This window comes from Mobula hypostoma, chromosome 4 (genome assembly GCF_963921235.1).
Source record: "Mobula hypostoma chromosome 4, sMobHyp1.1, whole genome shotgun sequence".
Classification (NCBI taxonomy): domain Eukaryota; kingdom Metazoa; phylum Chordata; class Chondrichthyes; order Myliobatiformes; family Myliobatidae; genus Mobula; species Mobula hypostoma.
Window position 1 is genome coordinate 167,534,531 of NC_086100.1, and position 18,989 is coordinate 167,553,519.

General features: G+C 45.2%; 1 protein-coding gene across 4 annotated transcripts in view; it reads right to left on the reverse strand.

Annotated features, from left to right (window-relative positions):
• Positions 1 to 18,989, reverse strand: part of LOC134345754 (electrogenic sodium bicarbonate cotransporter 1-like) — a 220,563-nt gene that overhangs the window by 18,830 nt on the left and 182,744 nt on the right. For all 4 annotated transcript variants that reach the window (XM_063046920.1, XM_063046921.1, XM_063046923.1 and 1 more), the window contains exons 18-23: positions 14,315 to 14,476; positions 8,070 to 8,248; positions 6,790 to 6,862; positions 3,984 to 4,052; positions 2,289 to 2,462; positions 1,455 to 1,613 (exon numbers count right to left, since the gene is read on the reverse strand). In XM_063046920.1, the coding sequence (XP_062902990.1) occupies positions 1,455 to 1,613; positions 2,289 to 2,462; positions 3,984 to 4,052; positions 6,790 to 6,862; positions 8,070 to 8,248; positions 14,315 to 14,476 (816 nt within the window). The remainder of the gene's footprint in view (positions 1 to 1,454; positions 1,614 to 2,288; positions 2,463 to 3,983; positions 4,053 to 6,789; positions 6,863 to 8,069; positions 8,249 to 14,314; positions 14,477 to 18,989) is intronic.

Sequence of the window (18,989 nt, forward strand, 5' to 3'; positions counted from 1 at the left end):
ATCCTTAACCTCTTGCTTCAGCCGTCTGAGGTGCCCACCTGCTTCAGGTAGGCTTCAATTACACCAGTGTCTAAACAGAACCTGCCTCAACATCTCCATCAGCACGGGTGCACCACAAGACTATGTGCTTAGCCTCTGCTTTACTGGCTTTATACTCACAACTGTGAGGTTAAGCACAACTCGAATGCCATTTTAAATTTGCTGCTGACGCCACTGTCGCTGGTCGAGTCAAAGGTGGTGACAAATCTGCACATGGGAGGGAGATTGAAAATCTGGCTGCGTGGTGTCACAACAACAGCCTCGCACTTTGCAATCTCAGCAAAGCCAAGGAGCTGATTATTGACTTTAGGAGGAGGAAAGTAGAGGTCCATGAGACAGTTCTTATCGGGGGATCAGAGTCGGAGATGGTTAGCAATTTTAAAATCTTCGGTGTCATCACTTCAGAGGATCTGTCCTGGATCCAGCTCGTAAGTGGCACTAAGAAGAAAGCATGGCAGCAGCTCTACTTTCTTAGAAGCTTACAAAGATTCAGCATGTCATCTAAAATTCTGATACACTTCCATAGATGTGAGGTGGAGAGCATAGTGACTGGTTGCATCGTGGTCTGTATGGAAACACCAATGAAAAAGCCTACAAAAAGTAGTGGATATGGACCAATCCATCACGGTGAAAGCCCTCCCCATCACTGAGCACATCTACATGGAGTTCTATTGCAGGAAAGCAGCATCCATCTCTAAGGACACCCACCATCCAGACCATGCTCTCTTCTCGCTGGTACAGGAGCCTCAGGACTCACACCGCCAACTTCAGGAACAGTTATTATCCCTCAACCACCAAGCTCTTGAACCAGATGGGATAACTTCACTCAACTTCATTCACCCGACCACTGAACTGTTCCAACAACCCATGGACTCTCTTTCAAGAACTCCTCATTTCATGTTCTCGATATTTATTGCTTGTTTATTTATTACTATTATTTCTCTTTTTTATATGTGCAGAATTTGCTGTTTTTTGTAAATTGATTGTTCTCTGTCCTGCTGGGGCGGTCTTTCATTGACACTATGGCGTTTCTTCTACTTACTGTGAATGCCCACAAGAAAATGAATCTCATGGTTGTATATGGCGACAGATATACACACTTTGATAATATACTTACTTTGAACTTTGAACAGACAGAAATTCTTCAATAGCTGGTTTAGTGGGACCTTTCTCAAGGAAACTAGCAACAATTTTTTTAAAATGCAGGGAACTAGCAGGCCTAGTAGGAGAGCCTGTAACAGGTATGACTGGCTGAAAGCCATCTGTGGTGGAAAAAATTTGAAATTCATTTCTGATGGATTATTGCCTAAAGTGGGAATTATATTTTACCATTTATTAGCCACATATTTCAGTTATGGTTGGATCTGGAGGATTAATTTAACAGCCAGTTACTAAATTACTTAGCTGTTCCTTACATCTTCGTTATCACTGTCTGCACTCATCTTCTTCTTTTTCTTCTTGTCATCCTCTTTCTTTTTCTTATCCTTCTCTGGGATGACATCATCCAGGAAGCTAAGGTTATGTTGGGTGAAGATGTAGTCCATTGCTTTCCTTACGGCTACCAGCGCCAGGATCTGTAGACACCAAGGAGAATCCATTATATTACTCCAAGGCTGCAGTGGTTAATTGAAACACAGCCAGCATATTCCAACCCTAATGTCACATTCTATCTGCTAGGAAATTAGGCTTCACAATCATCCTCATCTCGCTCCTGTGCTCTTGTGTTGATTTAGAGTGGCCTGGATTTGATCAATAGCAATCAGGGGCATTACCACTCACCATAATTTTGGAGTAAATCAGCCGTGACTTTACTGGAGAGGGAGTGGGGAGATTTGTGTACTGATGTGTGTTTTGGAAAGGGTACACCGGAGGTTCACCAGGATGTTGCCTGGATTAGACGGTATAAGCTACAGTACAAGGAGGAGTTGGGAGAAACTTACGCTGGTTTCTCTGAAGTTGTGGAGACTGAGTGAAATCCTAGTGTAATTATCGCCTCATTGCTACCGTCAACGTAACCAGAGCACAACTGTAGGCTGAGAACTTCGGAAAGACTTCTTCCTTAAATGCAGACCAGTACAGGGATCCATGGTGGGAGGGAGTGGGGAAGAGATATAGGGATAGAGATAGAGATAGAGCACCTGGGGGAAACCTAAGTGGTCACAGAGAGAATGTGCAAACTCCGCACCAATAGCCCAACAGCACCCGAGGCTTGCAGTGAACTCTGTAAAACAAAAAGTGAGGCAACCTACCATGACTGGAAAGATGATGGCTGCCACAGTTGACTTCAGGACCCACAGCAAGGTGAGGCAGACTGCTTGAATGAAGGTGAAGAGGTGCACTCTGCGCAGGGGGACGTGACGCAGGTAGATGAAGTCTGGTTGGTGCTTTGGAGGCATCAGCAGCAACTTCAACCGGTCCATGAACTGAAACCATGAAGCAGAGCCCTTACCCTCAATCCACTGCTCCCTCAGCCTCAAGAACAAGTCCTCTCACTGAATTCTCACCTCCTGGCACCTCAAGGCCCTTCACCATCTACAAGACACATCAGGATTGTGATGGAGTATGTCCCACTTGCCTGAGTGGATGCGGAGGTTTGGCACCATCCAGGACAAAGCAGCCCCCTCAGTTGTCACTCAGAGAGTACAGGTTTAAGGGTAAGAGGGGAAAGGTTTAAAATGGACCGGAAAAGCAAGTTTTTCACACAGAAGGTGGTGGGTGTGTGGAACAAGGTGCCCAAGGAAGTACGAGCAATGGATATAATTGCAATGTTTAAAAGGTAGCTGGACATGTGTCCAGATAAGGAAGATTTAGAGGACTAGGGGGCAAATGCAGGCAAATGGGAATAGTTGAGATAGGCAACTTGCTTGGCATAGATGAATTGGGCTGAGGAGCCTATTCCCTTACTGTATAACTCTATAACTTTATGGCTCCATTAATGGGGAGATATGGGGTGTCCAGAGAGGGGTAGCACCTCTGGTGAAGGGGCTTGTTGTGTCCAACCTGGAGCCGCTCACTCATCTTTGGTCCCCACCGGACACTCAGCTCTCTTCTGAGGCTCCAAGTAGCTGTTTGCATGTGACAGCAGCCAAGCCCCACTAACCCAGTGATAAAGGGACATGCCTGTTCTAGCACATAAAGTCAGCTCCCGCGGACTGGCCAGACGAGATCTACAGTGAGACCCAGCAGCTAGGAAGGCGGTTTCTGCAACGTTCCGCGGAGAGCGAAGGGCATGATGAGACACAGAAGTCACGGCCATCCACTGCAACCAAGGAAGACCCCAGTTGTGACGACTGCTCGTACCACTGGACCGAGACTCTGGAGGTTGAGAGAGTGGAATTGCCCCAGTGCAGTGGCTTTTCCACTTTAAAAACTTACGCAGACAAGTTTCTTGTCATCGACTGTTCTGAAGGAGAACCACCATTAATTGGCTCAAGGTGATTGAAGTCATCTTGAGTTTCAGGGAGAATCTCTTTAGTTATGGTCATAGTGAACTACAGCACAGTTACAGACCCTCTGACCCATCTAATCCATGCTGACCTGATCTTCTGCCTAGTCCCACCTACCTGCATCCAGGACATATCCCTCCCAACACCTCCCAATCATGTACCTATCCAAGCTTCTCTCAACTGCTACCATCGAACCCACCTCTATCAATTCCGCCGGCAGCTCATTCCACACCAGCATCAATCACCCTCTGAGTGAAGTTTCCTCTCAGGTTCCCCGTAAATATTTCACCTTTCACTATAAACCTCTTGTTCTAGTCCCACCCAACCCAAGGGGAAAAAGCCTGCATGGAGTCACCCTAGCAATACACATAATTTTGTACACCTCTTTGATTATATTCGCCCCATAGGTATTCACTCCAACCGTAAAGGTTATAATGGCCTAATAACCAGAAGGGAGTTTGTCTGGAGTACTGTGAACTCGGAACAGTGGCTACTCACCTGCACACCATTCAGGGAGGCAACACCCATGTACAGAAATACTCCATAGAGTACTGGCATCGGGATGAACTAGAAGCAAGAAAGAAGTCATAGTAACACAGGTGGGGTACAAACGCAACAGTACAGTCGTGGGCACTGTCTGTCAGGTCAAGTCACGGTGAACCCATTGTCAGAAGCACAAGTATGGCGAGGTACAGGTACAATGAAAAACTTGCTCACAGCAGCATCGTAAGTATTTAAGGACAGACAACACACAAAATATAAATTATACTTAAAATGATACCGTACAGTGACCGAGCAAAAGCAAGACCTTCATACAAAAACAAACCGAGACAATATGTGGTCCATAGTGTTCTGTGACTGAGCGAGGGCTCGTGCAGGTCAGTTCCAGAACCTGATGGATGCAGGAAAGTATCTGTTCCTGGAAGTGGTGGTGTGGGGCTTCCGGGCTCTGTACCTCCTGCCTGAAGGTAACAGCAAGAAGGGGTCATGATCTGGATGGAGGGGACCCTTGATGCCGGATTCCGCCTTCTTAAGACTGTAGCTCCTTTGGATGCTGCCATTGGTTTAAAACGGAGGCTCCGAATGCTCTCGACTACACACAAAAGACTACACAGGAACCAAGGGAGATTTTCCTAACGTTTGGGCTGATGTTTATCCTTGAACAATCAGCTTACACCTTTTCTTCATTATTACAGCCCCTACACATCTCACTGGCTGTACAGTGTTTGAGATGTCTGTAAGAAGCTGTGGTGTGCCTTCTAAACGCATGTTACTCTGATCTAACTCCATCTGCAAAGGACTCTCCACTCTAGTGGGCTGGATCTCCAATAATGACAGGACAGACTACCAGTAGGGGATCAGACAAGAGACTGTCCCTCAACGTCAGCAAAAGCAAAGAGCTAGTCATTGACTTCAGGAGTCAGGGCAGAACACATACCCCTCAATGCATCAGTGATGCTGAGCTGGAGATGGTCAACAGCTTCATGTTTCTAGCTATATACAACACTAATAGCCTGTCCTGGTCCAGCTATGGAGACACAATGGCCAGGAAAACTCACCAGTGCCTCAGCTCCCTCAGAAGACTAAAGAAATTGGCAAGCTCTTGTAGACCCTCACCAATTTTTACAGATACACCATAGAAAGCATTCTGTCTGGATGCAAACACGAAGAAATCTGCAGATGCTGGAAATTCAAGCAACACACACAAAAAGTGCTGGTGAACGCAGCAGGCCAGGCAGCATCTATAGGAAGAGGTATAGTCGATGTTTTGGGCCGAGACCCTTCGTCAGCACTAAATGAAAGTAGTTAGTCCTGACGAAGGGTCTCGGCCCAAAACATCAACTGTACCTCTTCCTATAGTTGCTGCCTGGCCTGCTGCGTTCACCAGCATTTTTTGTGTGTGTTGCTATCTGGATGCATCACAGCTTGGTATGGCAAGTGCTCTGCCCAAGACCGCAAGAAATTCCAGAAAGTGGTGCATACAGCCCAGTCCATCATGCCAACCAGCCTCACTTACTTCCATTGACTCTGTCTGAACTTCTCGATACCTTAGGAAAGTAGCCAGTATAGTCAAAGTCTACCCATCCGAGACACACTCTCTTCTCCCACTTCCATTGGGCAGAAGATACAAAAGCTTGAAAACACATACCATCAGGGTCAAGGGCAGGTTTTACCCCACTGCTATAAAAATTCTGGAATGGACCTCTGAACCTCACAATCTACCTCGACATGCCCATTGCACGTTATGGTTTGCTTGCCCTGAAGTTTCTCTTTAATTACAACATTATAATCTAAATGTTGTTATTGCTTATCCCTTCTACCACATTCATGTAACTTATGTTGGCATTCAAAACAAAGCATTGACTGTATCTTCAGAATCAGGTTCATTATCACCGGCATGTGATGTGAAATTTGTTAACTTACGAGCTGCAGTTCAGTGCATAATCTTGGTACACGTGGCAATAATAAACCCATTTAATAACCAATTCCTTTATCTATAGCCATCAGACAGAGCACTGTGTGTTTGTTTGTTTGTTTGGATAGGGGAAGCAAGCTTCACCAGGAGTGCTGGACAGATATTTGTGCATCAGCCCAGCTGATCTTCCAGACTGCACAGGGTCCAAATCATAACGATCATTGTCATATCTCCAATCAGGATCATCTTCACCTTCCCTACCCCATCAAAATACTCTCAGGGCTTAGGAAACACATGGACAGCATTTCTTTCACAGTGGGTAGAGAATCCCACACCTCATAGTCCACCTTAACTCACAGTAGGGGAAGGTGTTGACTTTCCAAAGTGAAAATAAATCTTTTTAGTATTTTGAGGGTGGGTAAGCCTCAGCAAATAGCACGAGTCAGTTTGCTCAATATGTCTTTGAAGCACTGGCACACAATTGTCACAAGGAGGCAGAAGTGTGCTGTAGCAGTGAAACAAAGCAGCAGTTCACAATTTCTCTATGCGTGTGCGTGTGTGTCATTGTGTGTGTGTATGTATGCTCGCATTGATTTCTGCATGTTTGACTGCGTGAGTAACTGTGTACATATATTTGTGCCTTTGAGGGTGAGTGTGTGTGTGTGTGTGTGTGTATACGCGCAGACATGTGCCTAGCTTGTGTTACTAATTTCCTGTTGCGATCATGAGACACACAGTAGGTTAAATGGTGTTCTCCTACCAGAGGGAAACTGAAACGTCAACAAAGAGACAACAGAAACACAGTGGGTCAATGGTGTTGAATTGTGCAGTCAATTACAACACATAAAAACATTTCTTTTTAAATTAATAAATGCTTAAATAAGGTACCTTTAGAATGGGAGCCAAGAAGACAGAGACTCCAGTCAGAATGAAGACAACAACACCCGTTACTCGTTGCTCCCTGGACACAAAGCAAAACAGCAGCAGCTCAACAAGGAAGTCAGCTTAAAACTCACAGAACTTTACAAAACAAGAATTGTGGTTGTCTGGTTCACTGAGCATCCCCATCCTACAGCGCGTGACGGTGGAATTTGGAGTGATGTACTAACACTGCTGACAAGCTGAGGGATTTGGGTACAAAGGTTCTTTCAGATGGAGTGCTGCCCTGCCAGAGGAACAGGCTTAAAGGTGTTGAACTGAGAGCCCACCCCCTCTCTCAGATAGTCGTGGAAGATCCTGGCACCAAGTCAACTCAGGAGCTGTCTCTGGTTTCCTCACCAACATCATAAGCATTGATGGACTGCTAGTTATCTCAGTGGCCTGATTGTCTTGCTGTCCTTGTTGTCACACACTCTTAGCCCTGGTTGGTTCAGCATCCTGGTTACCCCACTGCCTCCCTCATCTCACTGGCCGGGTCTGACGAAGCTTTTGGCAGGTTGGCCTTCATCAGTCAGGATAATGAGTACAGAAATTGGGAGGATATTGCTGTCGCATACAAGATGCTGCTGAGGTTATACTTGGAGTCCTGTCTTGTGGGACTAAGTTATAGGGAGAGGTTGTACAGGCCAGATCTGTTTTCCTTGGAGTGTATGAGACTGAGGGGTAATCTTATAACATCACGAAGGGCACAGAGGGGGTGAATGCACTCAGTCATTTTCACAGATTTGGGAAATCAAGAACTAGAGGAAATGGTTTTAAGGTGAGAGAGGAAAGATTTAAATAGGAACTTGAGAGGCAATTTTTGTTTAACATGAACAGTTGTATCTGTGTGGAATAAGCTGCCAGGAAGTGGATGAGACAAGTACTATACCCAACTTCTAAAAGACAGTTGGACAGGTACATGGACTTGTAGGAGGTTATGGGCCAAATGCTGGCAAATGGTACTAAGTTGGATGGCGGATCTTGGTTGGCATGGACCAACTGGGCATACGGTCCGTTTTCATGCCGTGTGACTCTCCATTGAGGCAATATTCCCCATATCCTCTCTGCATTTTAGAAAAAGGGATATGGGAATGGAGAGTAAAGTGAGTTGAGATGGAAGCTCAGAGGTTACTGAATAGTAGCATAGACTGCTTATGCACTGATCTCTATCCTTGATAAGCAGTTTGTATCACACATTTGTTGCACAAATCCCAGCTTCCCAGCCCAGCACAGGAAATGCTACCCACCTGACTCCCAAGAACTTGGGCAGTTCTCCAGGTGCTGCGGTTTCAGTCTCCATCTTCAAGCTGTCAATGTGGGCAATAGAGATGACAGTGGCTGCTACGTACCACGGCAACCCCATGAAGGAGCAGATAGCCATCAGGACTGCCACCCAAAAGAGGTCGAGGTGATAGCCAGCCCCTTTCTGCAAAAACAGAGAACGCAGAATCTATGTCACAGTTGTGGCATTAAACATAGTTCATTGTTCCCTGGAAACGTGTCACAGGTAGGCAGGGCGGTGAAGAAGGCTTCTGGCATGCTGGTCCCTGCCGGTCAGGGCACTGAGTATAGAAGTTGGTCTGCCATTTTGCAGCTGTGCAAGACACTGGTGAGACCACATCCGGAGTTTCATGTACCAATTTGGTTATCCTGTTAAAAGAATGATAGCATTAAGCTGGAAAGAGCATAGAAAAGATTTATAAGGACATTGCCAGGATTCAAGGGATTGGGTTACAGGGAGAGGTTGGGTAGGGTAGGACTTTATTCCTTACAGCATAGGAGACTGATGGGTAAACTCATAAAGGTCTATAAAATCATGAGGGACACAGATAGGGTGAAGGCACAGTCTTTTTCACAGCTTTTCCAGAGCGTTGGGGTTCTAAGATTTAATAGAAATGCGAGGGGTAACTTCTTATAGGGTATGGTCAATATATGGAATGACCTAATGAAGTAAGGGGTTTTGATACAAAGTTTTTTGGCCAGAGGAAGTGATTAAGACACATACATTAACACGCTAAAAAAAAATTATCAGGTAGATGGATAGGATAGAGGGATTTGAGTCAAACTCAGACAAATGGGACTAGCTATGGGCATCTTAGATGTCATGGATGAGTTGTGTTGAAGGGCCTCTTTCTGTGCTGTATGATGCTACGACACTAAATGAGGAGGCAGGCGTAAAGACAAATGGTCGTGGGAGGAAGAGACCTGCTGACGGAAAGGCTCCTTGAGCCAAATGGTAGGTTAGTGATGTGGTTGCTCCTTGTGATTCTACGCGAGGCTCACATCAGGTAGAGATACCCTGCCTTCCTCCCACAGACCCGATGATTAGTTCCCAGGAGGTGGGCACTACCTGCAGGACCAGCATTTATTGCTCATCCCTAAGTGCTCTTGAGAAGTTGGGGTGGGTGAACCACCTTCCAGTGAAGGTGTTCCCATGGTGCTATTGGGTGGGAAGTTCAACATTCAAAGTAAATTTAGTATTTAAAAAACGTAGAGTACATGTTACCATATACTACCTGGAGATTCATTTTCTTGCAGGCAGTGATGGGGAAAAGAAGCCAATAGAATTCATGAAAACTATACATAAACACACAAAGACTGACAAACACCCAATGAGCAAAAGAAGACGAACAATGCAAATAAGAAATAATACTGAGACCATAGCACATTACTGCACAGTACAGAAGGGTCAGCTCAGCTCATGGAGTTGTGCCGATGTTTTTAATCTACTCTGTGTAACACTTCCCTCCTACATAGGCCTCCACTCTCTACCATCCGCATGCCTATCTAAGATTTTCTTAAATGCCCCTAACGTATCTAGTTGTAAAGACTCCTTAAAAAAGTGAGTCTGTAGGTTGTAGAATTAGTTGAGAGGAGCAGTGATTGGTAGTGGGAGTTCCAGTGGGAGTCCAAGTCCATGCTGCCTTGGATGTCATGACCAGCCTGACTCAGGGACATTTCCTCCTTTGCTTATTGATGATGCACAATCCACCGCTGACTTCTTTCAGCATCACTGATTTGCGTGAAGCTGCCTTGACCTGTTCTTGGCAGTCAGCTTCGGAACTAGTGTAAAATAGAGCAGGATTAGCAACGCCTTATATTTTTGTTTCTTTTTCTTGTTCCACAGGAATTGTTTTTAAGTGGCTGCAATCTCTATTCTTGCCTTTTATCTGACTGCAATCGCTCCAGTTGCTCTGGGATACACAGCCACCTCCCCGATTACCTCATTGTTTCAGAGAAAAGGCAGAAATGGCTTAAAGTCAGCTTGTTCCTAGGGAGGGGTACACTGAAAGTGTGAAAGAGGCAGGCGTGAGAGTGGGGGCACAGGAGGGTGGAAAGTTTACTGACACCATTCAATCAGTATTTATGATGGTGAATGTCGATGAGCCGAGTTCACCCTAAAACACTATTTCTGCTTTTTCTCTCTTTCTAGGCATCTAAGTTCGATCCAACCACTCGTTTTGTATGAAAATGTGGGCTTCACAGGCTTTTAATTGCCCACCATCGAGAAGGTGGTGGGGAATTTCCTTACTGAAGCTCTGCACTCCTTAAGGTGTGGGTGTACCCACAATGCCGTTAGGAAGGGAGTTCCAGGATTTTGATCCCAGAGACAGGGGAGGAATGGCAATATATTTCCAAGTCTGGATGGTGTAGGCTTGAAAGGCAACTTCCCAGTTGGCAGAGTTCCCCACAGTTTTGCTGCCCTGTCAATTGAGTTGGTAGAGGACTATCTCAACAACAGCAGCTTCTGTTTACATAAAATGCATGGAAAAATTACCTCAAAATATTTCGGGGAGTACTATCAAACAAAATCAAGCTGATTCCACGCTACAGCAGTAACTAAAGACGTGGCCAAGGAGATAAGGTCAAGGGACATCTCAAAGTAGCAGAGGTCTATGGGAGGAAAATCCCGAATTTGGTGCTCTGTCCGTAGGTGTGGCAACCAGTGGTTGAACAATGGCCTAAAGGGCAGAGTAAGAGGCCAAAGTCCGCACGGACACAAGAACAGACAGGGAATGAAGGGGTATAGACCACGTGCAAGCAGATGGTATTAGCTTAGATTGGTATCTCAGTCGGCAGTCATGGTGGGCCAATGGGCTGTTCCTGTCCTGTGTTCTAGGGTGAAAGGGAGCAGAGATCTCGCATCGCTGTGGGGTTAGAGAAGGACTGCTAGACGTGTTCCTCTGTGTGATTAAAGTCAGCACGAACTCTTGCCAAGAAGGGCCTGGCATCAAGTGATCAAAATTCCTGGAAAGACAGGTGTGTGAAGGCAGAGCCAACAGATAACCCTTTATCCTGATGCAGGATGGTCCTCCCAGTCAGCATCTGAATCCCATATGGCCGAGCTGATCTTATGGTCACTAAAACCAAGTGCCTGGACCTCAGAAACCTAAGTGCCTAACTGATGACACCAATAACTTGCAGCCCAGACACATTAGAGTGGGGCTACAGAATGGTTTCAGGGCTGTCCAGGGGTTGTTGGCTGAAGACAAGGAAATTTAATAGGAGTTTCAGGATTACAAATGATTCGGGTTAATGAAACATATAGAGTCAGAAAACATGGATTATACCAATTGAAAGATTTAAGATATTCTGAGAAAGAACCAGAGAGGATAATATCTTCTGTTATTAATTCATTAAGCCATTAATTCCATCATCCAAATCATCGACGTACAACATAAGGGATCTGGGAATACAGATACAAAATTCCCTAAAAGTGGCGTCACAGGTAGATAGGGTCGTAAAGAGAGCTTTTGGTACATTGGCCTTTATTAATCAAAGTATTGAGTATAAGAGCTGGAATGTTATGATGAGGTTGTATAAGGCATTGGTGAGGCCGAATCTGGAGTATTGTGTTCAGTTTTGGTCACCAAATTACAGGAAGGATATAAATAAGGTTGAAAGAGTGCAGAGAAGGTTTACAAGGATGTTGCCGGGACTTGAGAAACTCAATTACAGAGAAAGATTGAATAGGTTAGGACTTTATTCCCTGGAGCGTAGAAGAATGAGGGGAGATTTGATAGAGGTATATAAAATTATGATGGGTATTGATAGAGTGAATGCAAGTAGGCTTTTCCCACTGAGGCAAGGGGAGAAAAAAACCAGAGGACATGGGTTAAGGGTGAGGGGGGAAAAGTTTAAAGGGAACATTGGGGGGGGGGCTTCTTTACACAGAGAGTGGTGGGAGTATGGAATGAGCTGCCAGACGAGGTGGTAAATGTGGGTTCTTTTTTAACATTTAAGAATAAATTGGACAGATACATGGATGGGAGGTGTATGGAGGGATATAGTCCGTGTGCAGGTTAGTGGGACTAGGCAGAAAATGGTTCAGCACAGCCAAGAAGGGCCAAAAGGCCTGTTTCTGTGCTGTAGTTTTCTATGGTTTCTATAAAAAGAAGTGGTCCTAATATTGACCCCTGCGGAACACCAACAGTCACTGGCAGCTATTCAGAAAAAGTTCCCTGTATTCCCACTCTTTGTCTCATGCCAATCAGCCAATGATTTATCCATGCTAGTATCTTTTCTGTAACACCACGCATTTTTAACTTGTTAAGCAGCCTCATGTTAGCACCTTGTCAAAAACCTTCTGAAAGTACAAGTACACATCATCCACCAATTCACTTTTGTCTATCCTGCTTATTATTTCTTCAAAGAATTCCAACAGATTTGTCAGGCAAGATTTTCCCTTAAGGAAACCATGCTGACTTTGGTCTGTTTCATCATGTGCCTCCATATAACCCGAAACCATATCCTTAACAATCGACTCCAACATATTTCCAACTACTGAGGTCAGCCTAACTGGGCTATAATTTCCTTTCTTATGCCTCCCTCCTTTCTTGAAGAATGGAGCGACATTTGTATCTTTCCAGTCCTCCAGAACCATGCTGGAATCTATTGATTCTTGAAATATTATCATCAATGCTTCCATAATTTCTTCAGCTACCTTTTTCAGAACTCTGGGGTGTAGTCCATCTGGTCCAGGTGACTAGTCTACCTTCAGACTTTTCAGTTTCCCAAGCACCTTCTTCTTAGTAATGGCAACTGCACTAATTTATACCTCCTGACACTCTCAAACTTTCAGCATACTACTAGTGTTTTCCACGGTGCAGACTGATGCAAAATACTTATTCAGTTTGTCTGCCATTTCCTTATCCCCCATTACTAACTCTCCAGAATCATTTTCCAGCAGCCCAATATCTATACTTCCCTTTCTTTTGCTCTTTATATATCGGGAAAAAAATGTTTGGTATCCTCTTTAATACTGTTAGCTAGCTTATGTCAATATTTCATCTTTTCCACCTTTATGGCTTTTTTAGTTGCCTTCTGTTGGTTTCTAAAAGCTTCCCAATCCTCTAACTTCTCACTAACTTTTGCTCTATTATATGCCTTTTTTTTGCTTTTATTTTGGCATTGACTTCCCTGGTCAGCCACGGTTGTGTCGTCCTGCCTTTAGAAGACGACTTCTTCTTTGGGATGTACCTTCCGAATTGAACCAGATACTCCAGCCACTGCTGTTTTGCCATCATTGCTGCTTGTGCCCCCTCCCAATCAACTTTGGCCAGCTCCTCTCTCATTCCTCTGTAATTCCCTTTACTCTACCGTAATACTCATACATCTGAGTTCAGCTTCTTCTCAAATTGCAGGGTGAATTCCATCATATTGTAATCTATGTCCCCCAAAGAGTTCATCTTAAGATAAAGCTTCCTAATTAAATCCGGTTCATTACGCAACACCCAATCCAGAATAGCTGATGCTCTAGTAGGTTCAACCACAAGCTGCTCTAGAAAAGCTATCTTGTAGCATTCTAAAAACCTCTCATGGGACCCAGCACCAACCTGATTTTACTAATCTACTTGTATACTGAAATCCTCCATGACTATCATAACACTGCCCTTTTAACATGCCTTTTCTGCCTCTCGTTGTAATTTGTCGCCCATATTCTGACTATTGTTCAGAGGCCTGTCTATAACTCCCATTAGGGTTATGCTTCTTAACTCGACTCGTAAGGATTCTACGTTATCCAATCCTATGGCACCTTTGTTAAGGATTTGATTTCATTTTTTACTAACAGAGCAACGCCATTCTCTCTGCCTACCTGCCTGTCCTGTCGATACAATGAGTATCTTTGGATGTTAAGCTCCCAACTATGATCTTCTTTCAGCCTCAACTAAGTAATGCCCACAACATCATACCTGCCAATCTATAACTGCGCTACAAAGTCACCTACGTTATTCATATATTGCATGCATTCAACTATAACGACGGGAACTCAGTGCCAATGTTCCCCAGAAAACTGGATAAAGATTTCCATATCCTGCATGCAATTAAGTATAACTCCGGGAGTCAGTGGAAACTTTCCCACTAGAAATTGGAAAAACATTCATGACTGGCCCTGCAGAAAGCAGAGGAGTCTGACCAACTGAAAACCCTTAGGATGAGACAATGAGTGGACCAAACCCCATCAGATCACCAAGAAACATCAAATGCTGACCTTCAGTTTGTGCTCCTTCCTGTTGACGATGACGGCCGTGATTTGTTGGTCCATAAAGATCAGGATGGTGATAAGGAGAGCTGGGAGGCCAGCGGCCAGACACACCCACCACGGGTTGCCTCCGAATGGCGGCACAAACCAGCCTCTCTTTGGGTTGGTTGGCTGAGGGAGGAACGGTAAGTTAGAAAGTTAGAAAACAAGGCAATAACCATCATCAGGAACACACATTCCTGTCAACAACCTCCCCACCCCCGCAAAAACACATTAACTTGAATTAGAGTCATAGAGTCAATTAGAATGGGAAGAGGCCCTTCAGCCAGACTAATTCATGCCAACTGTGTTTCCCTGTGAGCTCGTCCCATTTGCCCCTATTTGGCCTATAGCTCTCTAAACATCTTCTATCCATATACTTATCTCAATGGCTTTTAAACATCGCTTATGCGCCTGGGTCAACCACAATTTCTGTCAGCTCATTCTAAACATGCACCACCTTATGTATGAAAAAGCTGCCCCTGATGTCCTTTATAAATTCCTTGCCTCTGCTCTTAACCTTTTCCCACTTTATTTTGGCACCTCTTCCCTGGGAAAAAGGCTATCTGCTTTCACGCTGTGTATGCCCCCATGATCATACCTGACCATACATGCCTCTGTCAGGCACCCCCTACATTCTAGGGAATAAAATCCTCTCCCAGTAACTTAGGCCCCCCAAGTCCAGGCAACATCCCAATATACCTTTTCCTGCCCCCTTTCTAGTTCAATAACATCTTTCCTATAAAAGGGTGATCAAAACTGATGACAATGCTCCAAGTGAATTATAATCACAGTACGATGAAGCACAGAATCCCAAGATCAATCATCCTTGCACCTTTGCCAGAGGACCCAAGTGGGTCATGTCAGTCGCTGGATGACACCCCCAGGAGAACAACACTCACAACACGCTGGAGGAACTCAGCAGGTCGGGCAGCATCCGTGGAAACATGTGCTCAACCTCCCACACAGGATGTCTCAGCAGAACATCTGTGCCAATGCCCAAGTGTCAAATGAAGTGTGTGCTGCCTCTTTCGACTGAGATACTAAGCCACGCCACCACCTGGTTAGTCAGCGGAACCGGGGCATCTTAGTCAGCGTGGACGAGATTGGGCCTAATGACTCATTTCCACGCTGGCAAACTCCGTGCCTCTTAGCGGTTGCAGATAGTTATGGACAAGTCAAATGTGTGGGCAAAGATCAGGTAGCGGGAGTGTAATGTGGGGAAAATATGAAATTACTCATTTTGGTAAATAAAATGAAAAGGAGGCATATTATTGAAATAGCGAGAGATTACAGCTATTGAGGGATCTGACTTCTCCGTGGATTGTCACCTTGTCGTGGTGGAGAAGCTTGTGTGGTCCTGAGATCCCGAGAGTGATACCGTCTGGAGCTATGCTCCTGGTAGGGTCACCCATGGCGGTAAGGTCGAGAGTGAGGTCCCTGACAAAGAACAATCCAACCAAAACCACAACGGTGGAACAGGCGGACAAAGTTACTTTGAACTCAACGGCTGTGAAGGCGGATGAAGGCTGCAACATATTCATCAGCTCCAACCGTCGTGGTTTCCATGCCATTGGAATCAGTTGGTTGATTTGTGAAGTATCGTGTGCTTCTTGGAGTGCAACATCAGGTACACGTTAAACAAATACACGCACAGGCATCTTCACTCTGTGGGCCACTTCTTCAAGTCTTTCGGCGATCGGGGGAGGACGATGGGAGCAGGCATTGTGATGGCTGGAAGCTCCTAGTCAAGAACCGGCAGGAAAGCGGTGAATACTTGATTCAGTCGCTCAACCTTTGGACAGAAGCAGGAAAGTTGTTCGGTAGCAGTATTCACGTCTGAGCAGCCCTATTTAGGATCCACTCTGCTCACCCTGAACTGGGAAGGGGCTAGAAAAGGTGCCCTAAAAATAGTCTGCTTCACCCCATCCTGTCCAGAAAGCCACGTCCAGAGTGATCACCATGATGAGGTCAAAAAACATCGAGAAGTGAAACTATGACATTTGGAACCTGGAATATACGAACTCTGATGGATAACACAAACTCAGACCGACCAGAGAGGAGAACTGCCTTTGTTGCCGGGGAACTCCAAAAATTCAACTTTGACCTTGTTGCTCTGAGTGAGACCCGCAGAGCTGGAGAAGGGCAACTAAAGGAAAAGCAAGGCCAATACACCTGTCTCTGGAAAGGACTTGATCCTGAACAACCAAGGATCCATGGAGTAGGTTTGCCATCCGAAACAGCCTACTTCAAAAGCTGACAGAGCAACCACTGGGAATCAACGAACGTCTCATGACTCTGCGAATCCAACTTGTCAAGAACCAACACGCCATCATCATCAGTGCCTATGCTCCAACTCTGGACACTGAAGATGAAGTAAAGATGAACTTCTACGCTCAACTTGACGACATCCTTTCCTCTGTTCCCAACAACGACAAGATCATTCTCTTGGAAGACTTCAATGCCAGAGTCGGGAAAGATCATAGGCTCCAGACTGGAATAATAAGCAAGGAAGGAGTTGGCAAGGTCAACATCAATGGAACACTCCTCCTCACCAAATGTGCTGAACACAACCTGGTGATCACAAACACTCTATTTTGCCAGAAAAACAGGCACAAAGTCTCCTGGCAGCATCTACGCTCCAAACACTGGCACCTCATCGACTACGTCATTGTACGATCTCGGGACCAACAAGAGCTGTTACTGGTGCCGACGAGTGCTGGCCAGACCATCGACTCATCTCGTCCACCATGAGAATGAAGATTCGGCCCAAAAGGAAACATCAGATCAGAACACTATTAAGAAATTCAATGTTGACATCCTTCAAGACATGAACCATGGAGGGGAGGAGAAGATGGCGGCGCGATGCAGCGCGTGCGGCTTCTCCGAATTGATATCGTATTTGTGAAGTAGGAGGCTGTGCACAATCCTGATTTGATGGAGACAGCTGTGAGAAGCACGGAGGAACATCTGGAGTAACTTTTGAAATACCTGCTTCGCTGCCGCTGCTACTGTGTGATCAAAAATCTCCGGAGGGGAAGGCCCCAAATCCTCGGCTTTGCCTATTGCCCGTTGCCGGGGCCAGGGTCGAAGTGCTCGGCAGAGATGGTGCTTGGTGCTCAGTGTTGGAGAGCTGGTCGGAGGCTCAAAGTTTTCGTACAGACTCAGAGTCAGGCGCTTCCAGAATGCTGCATCAGCAAGTTTGCGGTGCTGGTAGCTCATGGCAGGAAGAGTTTTCTTCCTTCAACCGTTTGTGTGAGATGGTGGGACTTTCGAGAAACTTTGAGATTTTTTTTACCGTGCCCATGGTCTGTTCTTCTATCAAATTACGGTATTGCTTGCACTGTTGTAACTATATGTTATAATTATGTGGTTTTTGTCAGCTTTTTTAGTATTGGTTTGTCTTGTGTTTCTGTGATATCATTCTGGAGGAACAAATTGTATCATTTCTTAATGCATGCATTACTAAATGACAATAAAAGAGGACTGCGTGTCCTCATAATCTAATCTAATGTACAGAAGTTCCAACAAAATCTTCAAGAACAACTGCATCAACAAATCCCACTATCTATAGAAGAACACTGGTATCAATTGAAGAACACTATCACCACCCACTGCAAAGAAACAATTGGGTTCAAGACGAAAAAACATCAGGGTTGGTTCAATGATAACAACAAACTACTCCAACAACTCATCGACAAAAAGAGAAAAGCTTTCATCACCTTACAAAATGACCAACAATCGGCTACCAAAAGGAAACGCCATCAGGAATGCAAGGCTGCAGTCCAGAAGAGCACCCGAAACACCAATGGTGAAGGGAGAAAGCTCAGGAAATCCAACAACTAGCAGACACCAACGACACTTGAAGCTTTTACAACGCAACTAAAGATATTTTTGGCCCATCCACTCATGGTCAAGCCCCTCTCAAAAGCAAAGATGGTTCAACCATCCTGAAGAGCAATGCTGACATCAATTCTAGATGGAGGGAGCACTTTGAAGATCTTCTAAATCAAACTGTCTCATTTGACAGGAATGTGATTAACAACATTCCAAAACAACCCATTGACGACTCCCTAAGCAAAATACCAACACTTGAAGAAGTCAAGGAAGCCATCAAAACCTTGAAAAACCATCACATGGAGCAACCGTCATGATCTTCACAATGCGACAACTACAAGAAAAATGTCGTGAACAACTTCAACCTTTGTATATAGCAGCAGTCCCCAACCCAACCACAGGGCCGCGGGCTAGTACCGGGCCGCAAAGCATGTGCTACCGGGCCGCGAGGAAACGATATGATTTGGCGATATGAGTTAGCTGCACCTTTCCTCATTCCTGTCACGCCCACTGTTGAGCTTGAATGCATGCGAGGTCATTACCCGCGCGTCATCCATGTCAGCACGGGAAGGAGATCAACTCCTTGAGCTTGCAAATGATGGTGGGCTGAAAAGTATGTTTGACATAACATCTCTGCTGGCATTCTGGATCAAAGTCAAGGCTAAATATCCTGAGATAGTCACAAAAGCACTGAAAACGTTGCTTCCATTTCCAAAGTATCTCTGCAATGAATGCAACGAAAACTAAATTGTGGAATAGACTGGACATAAGGAACCCCCTTCGAATATCGCTGTCTCCTATCACCCCT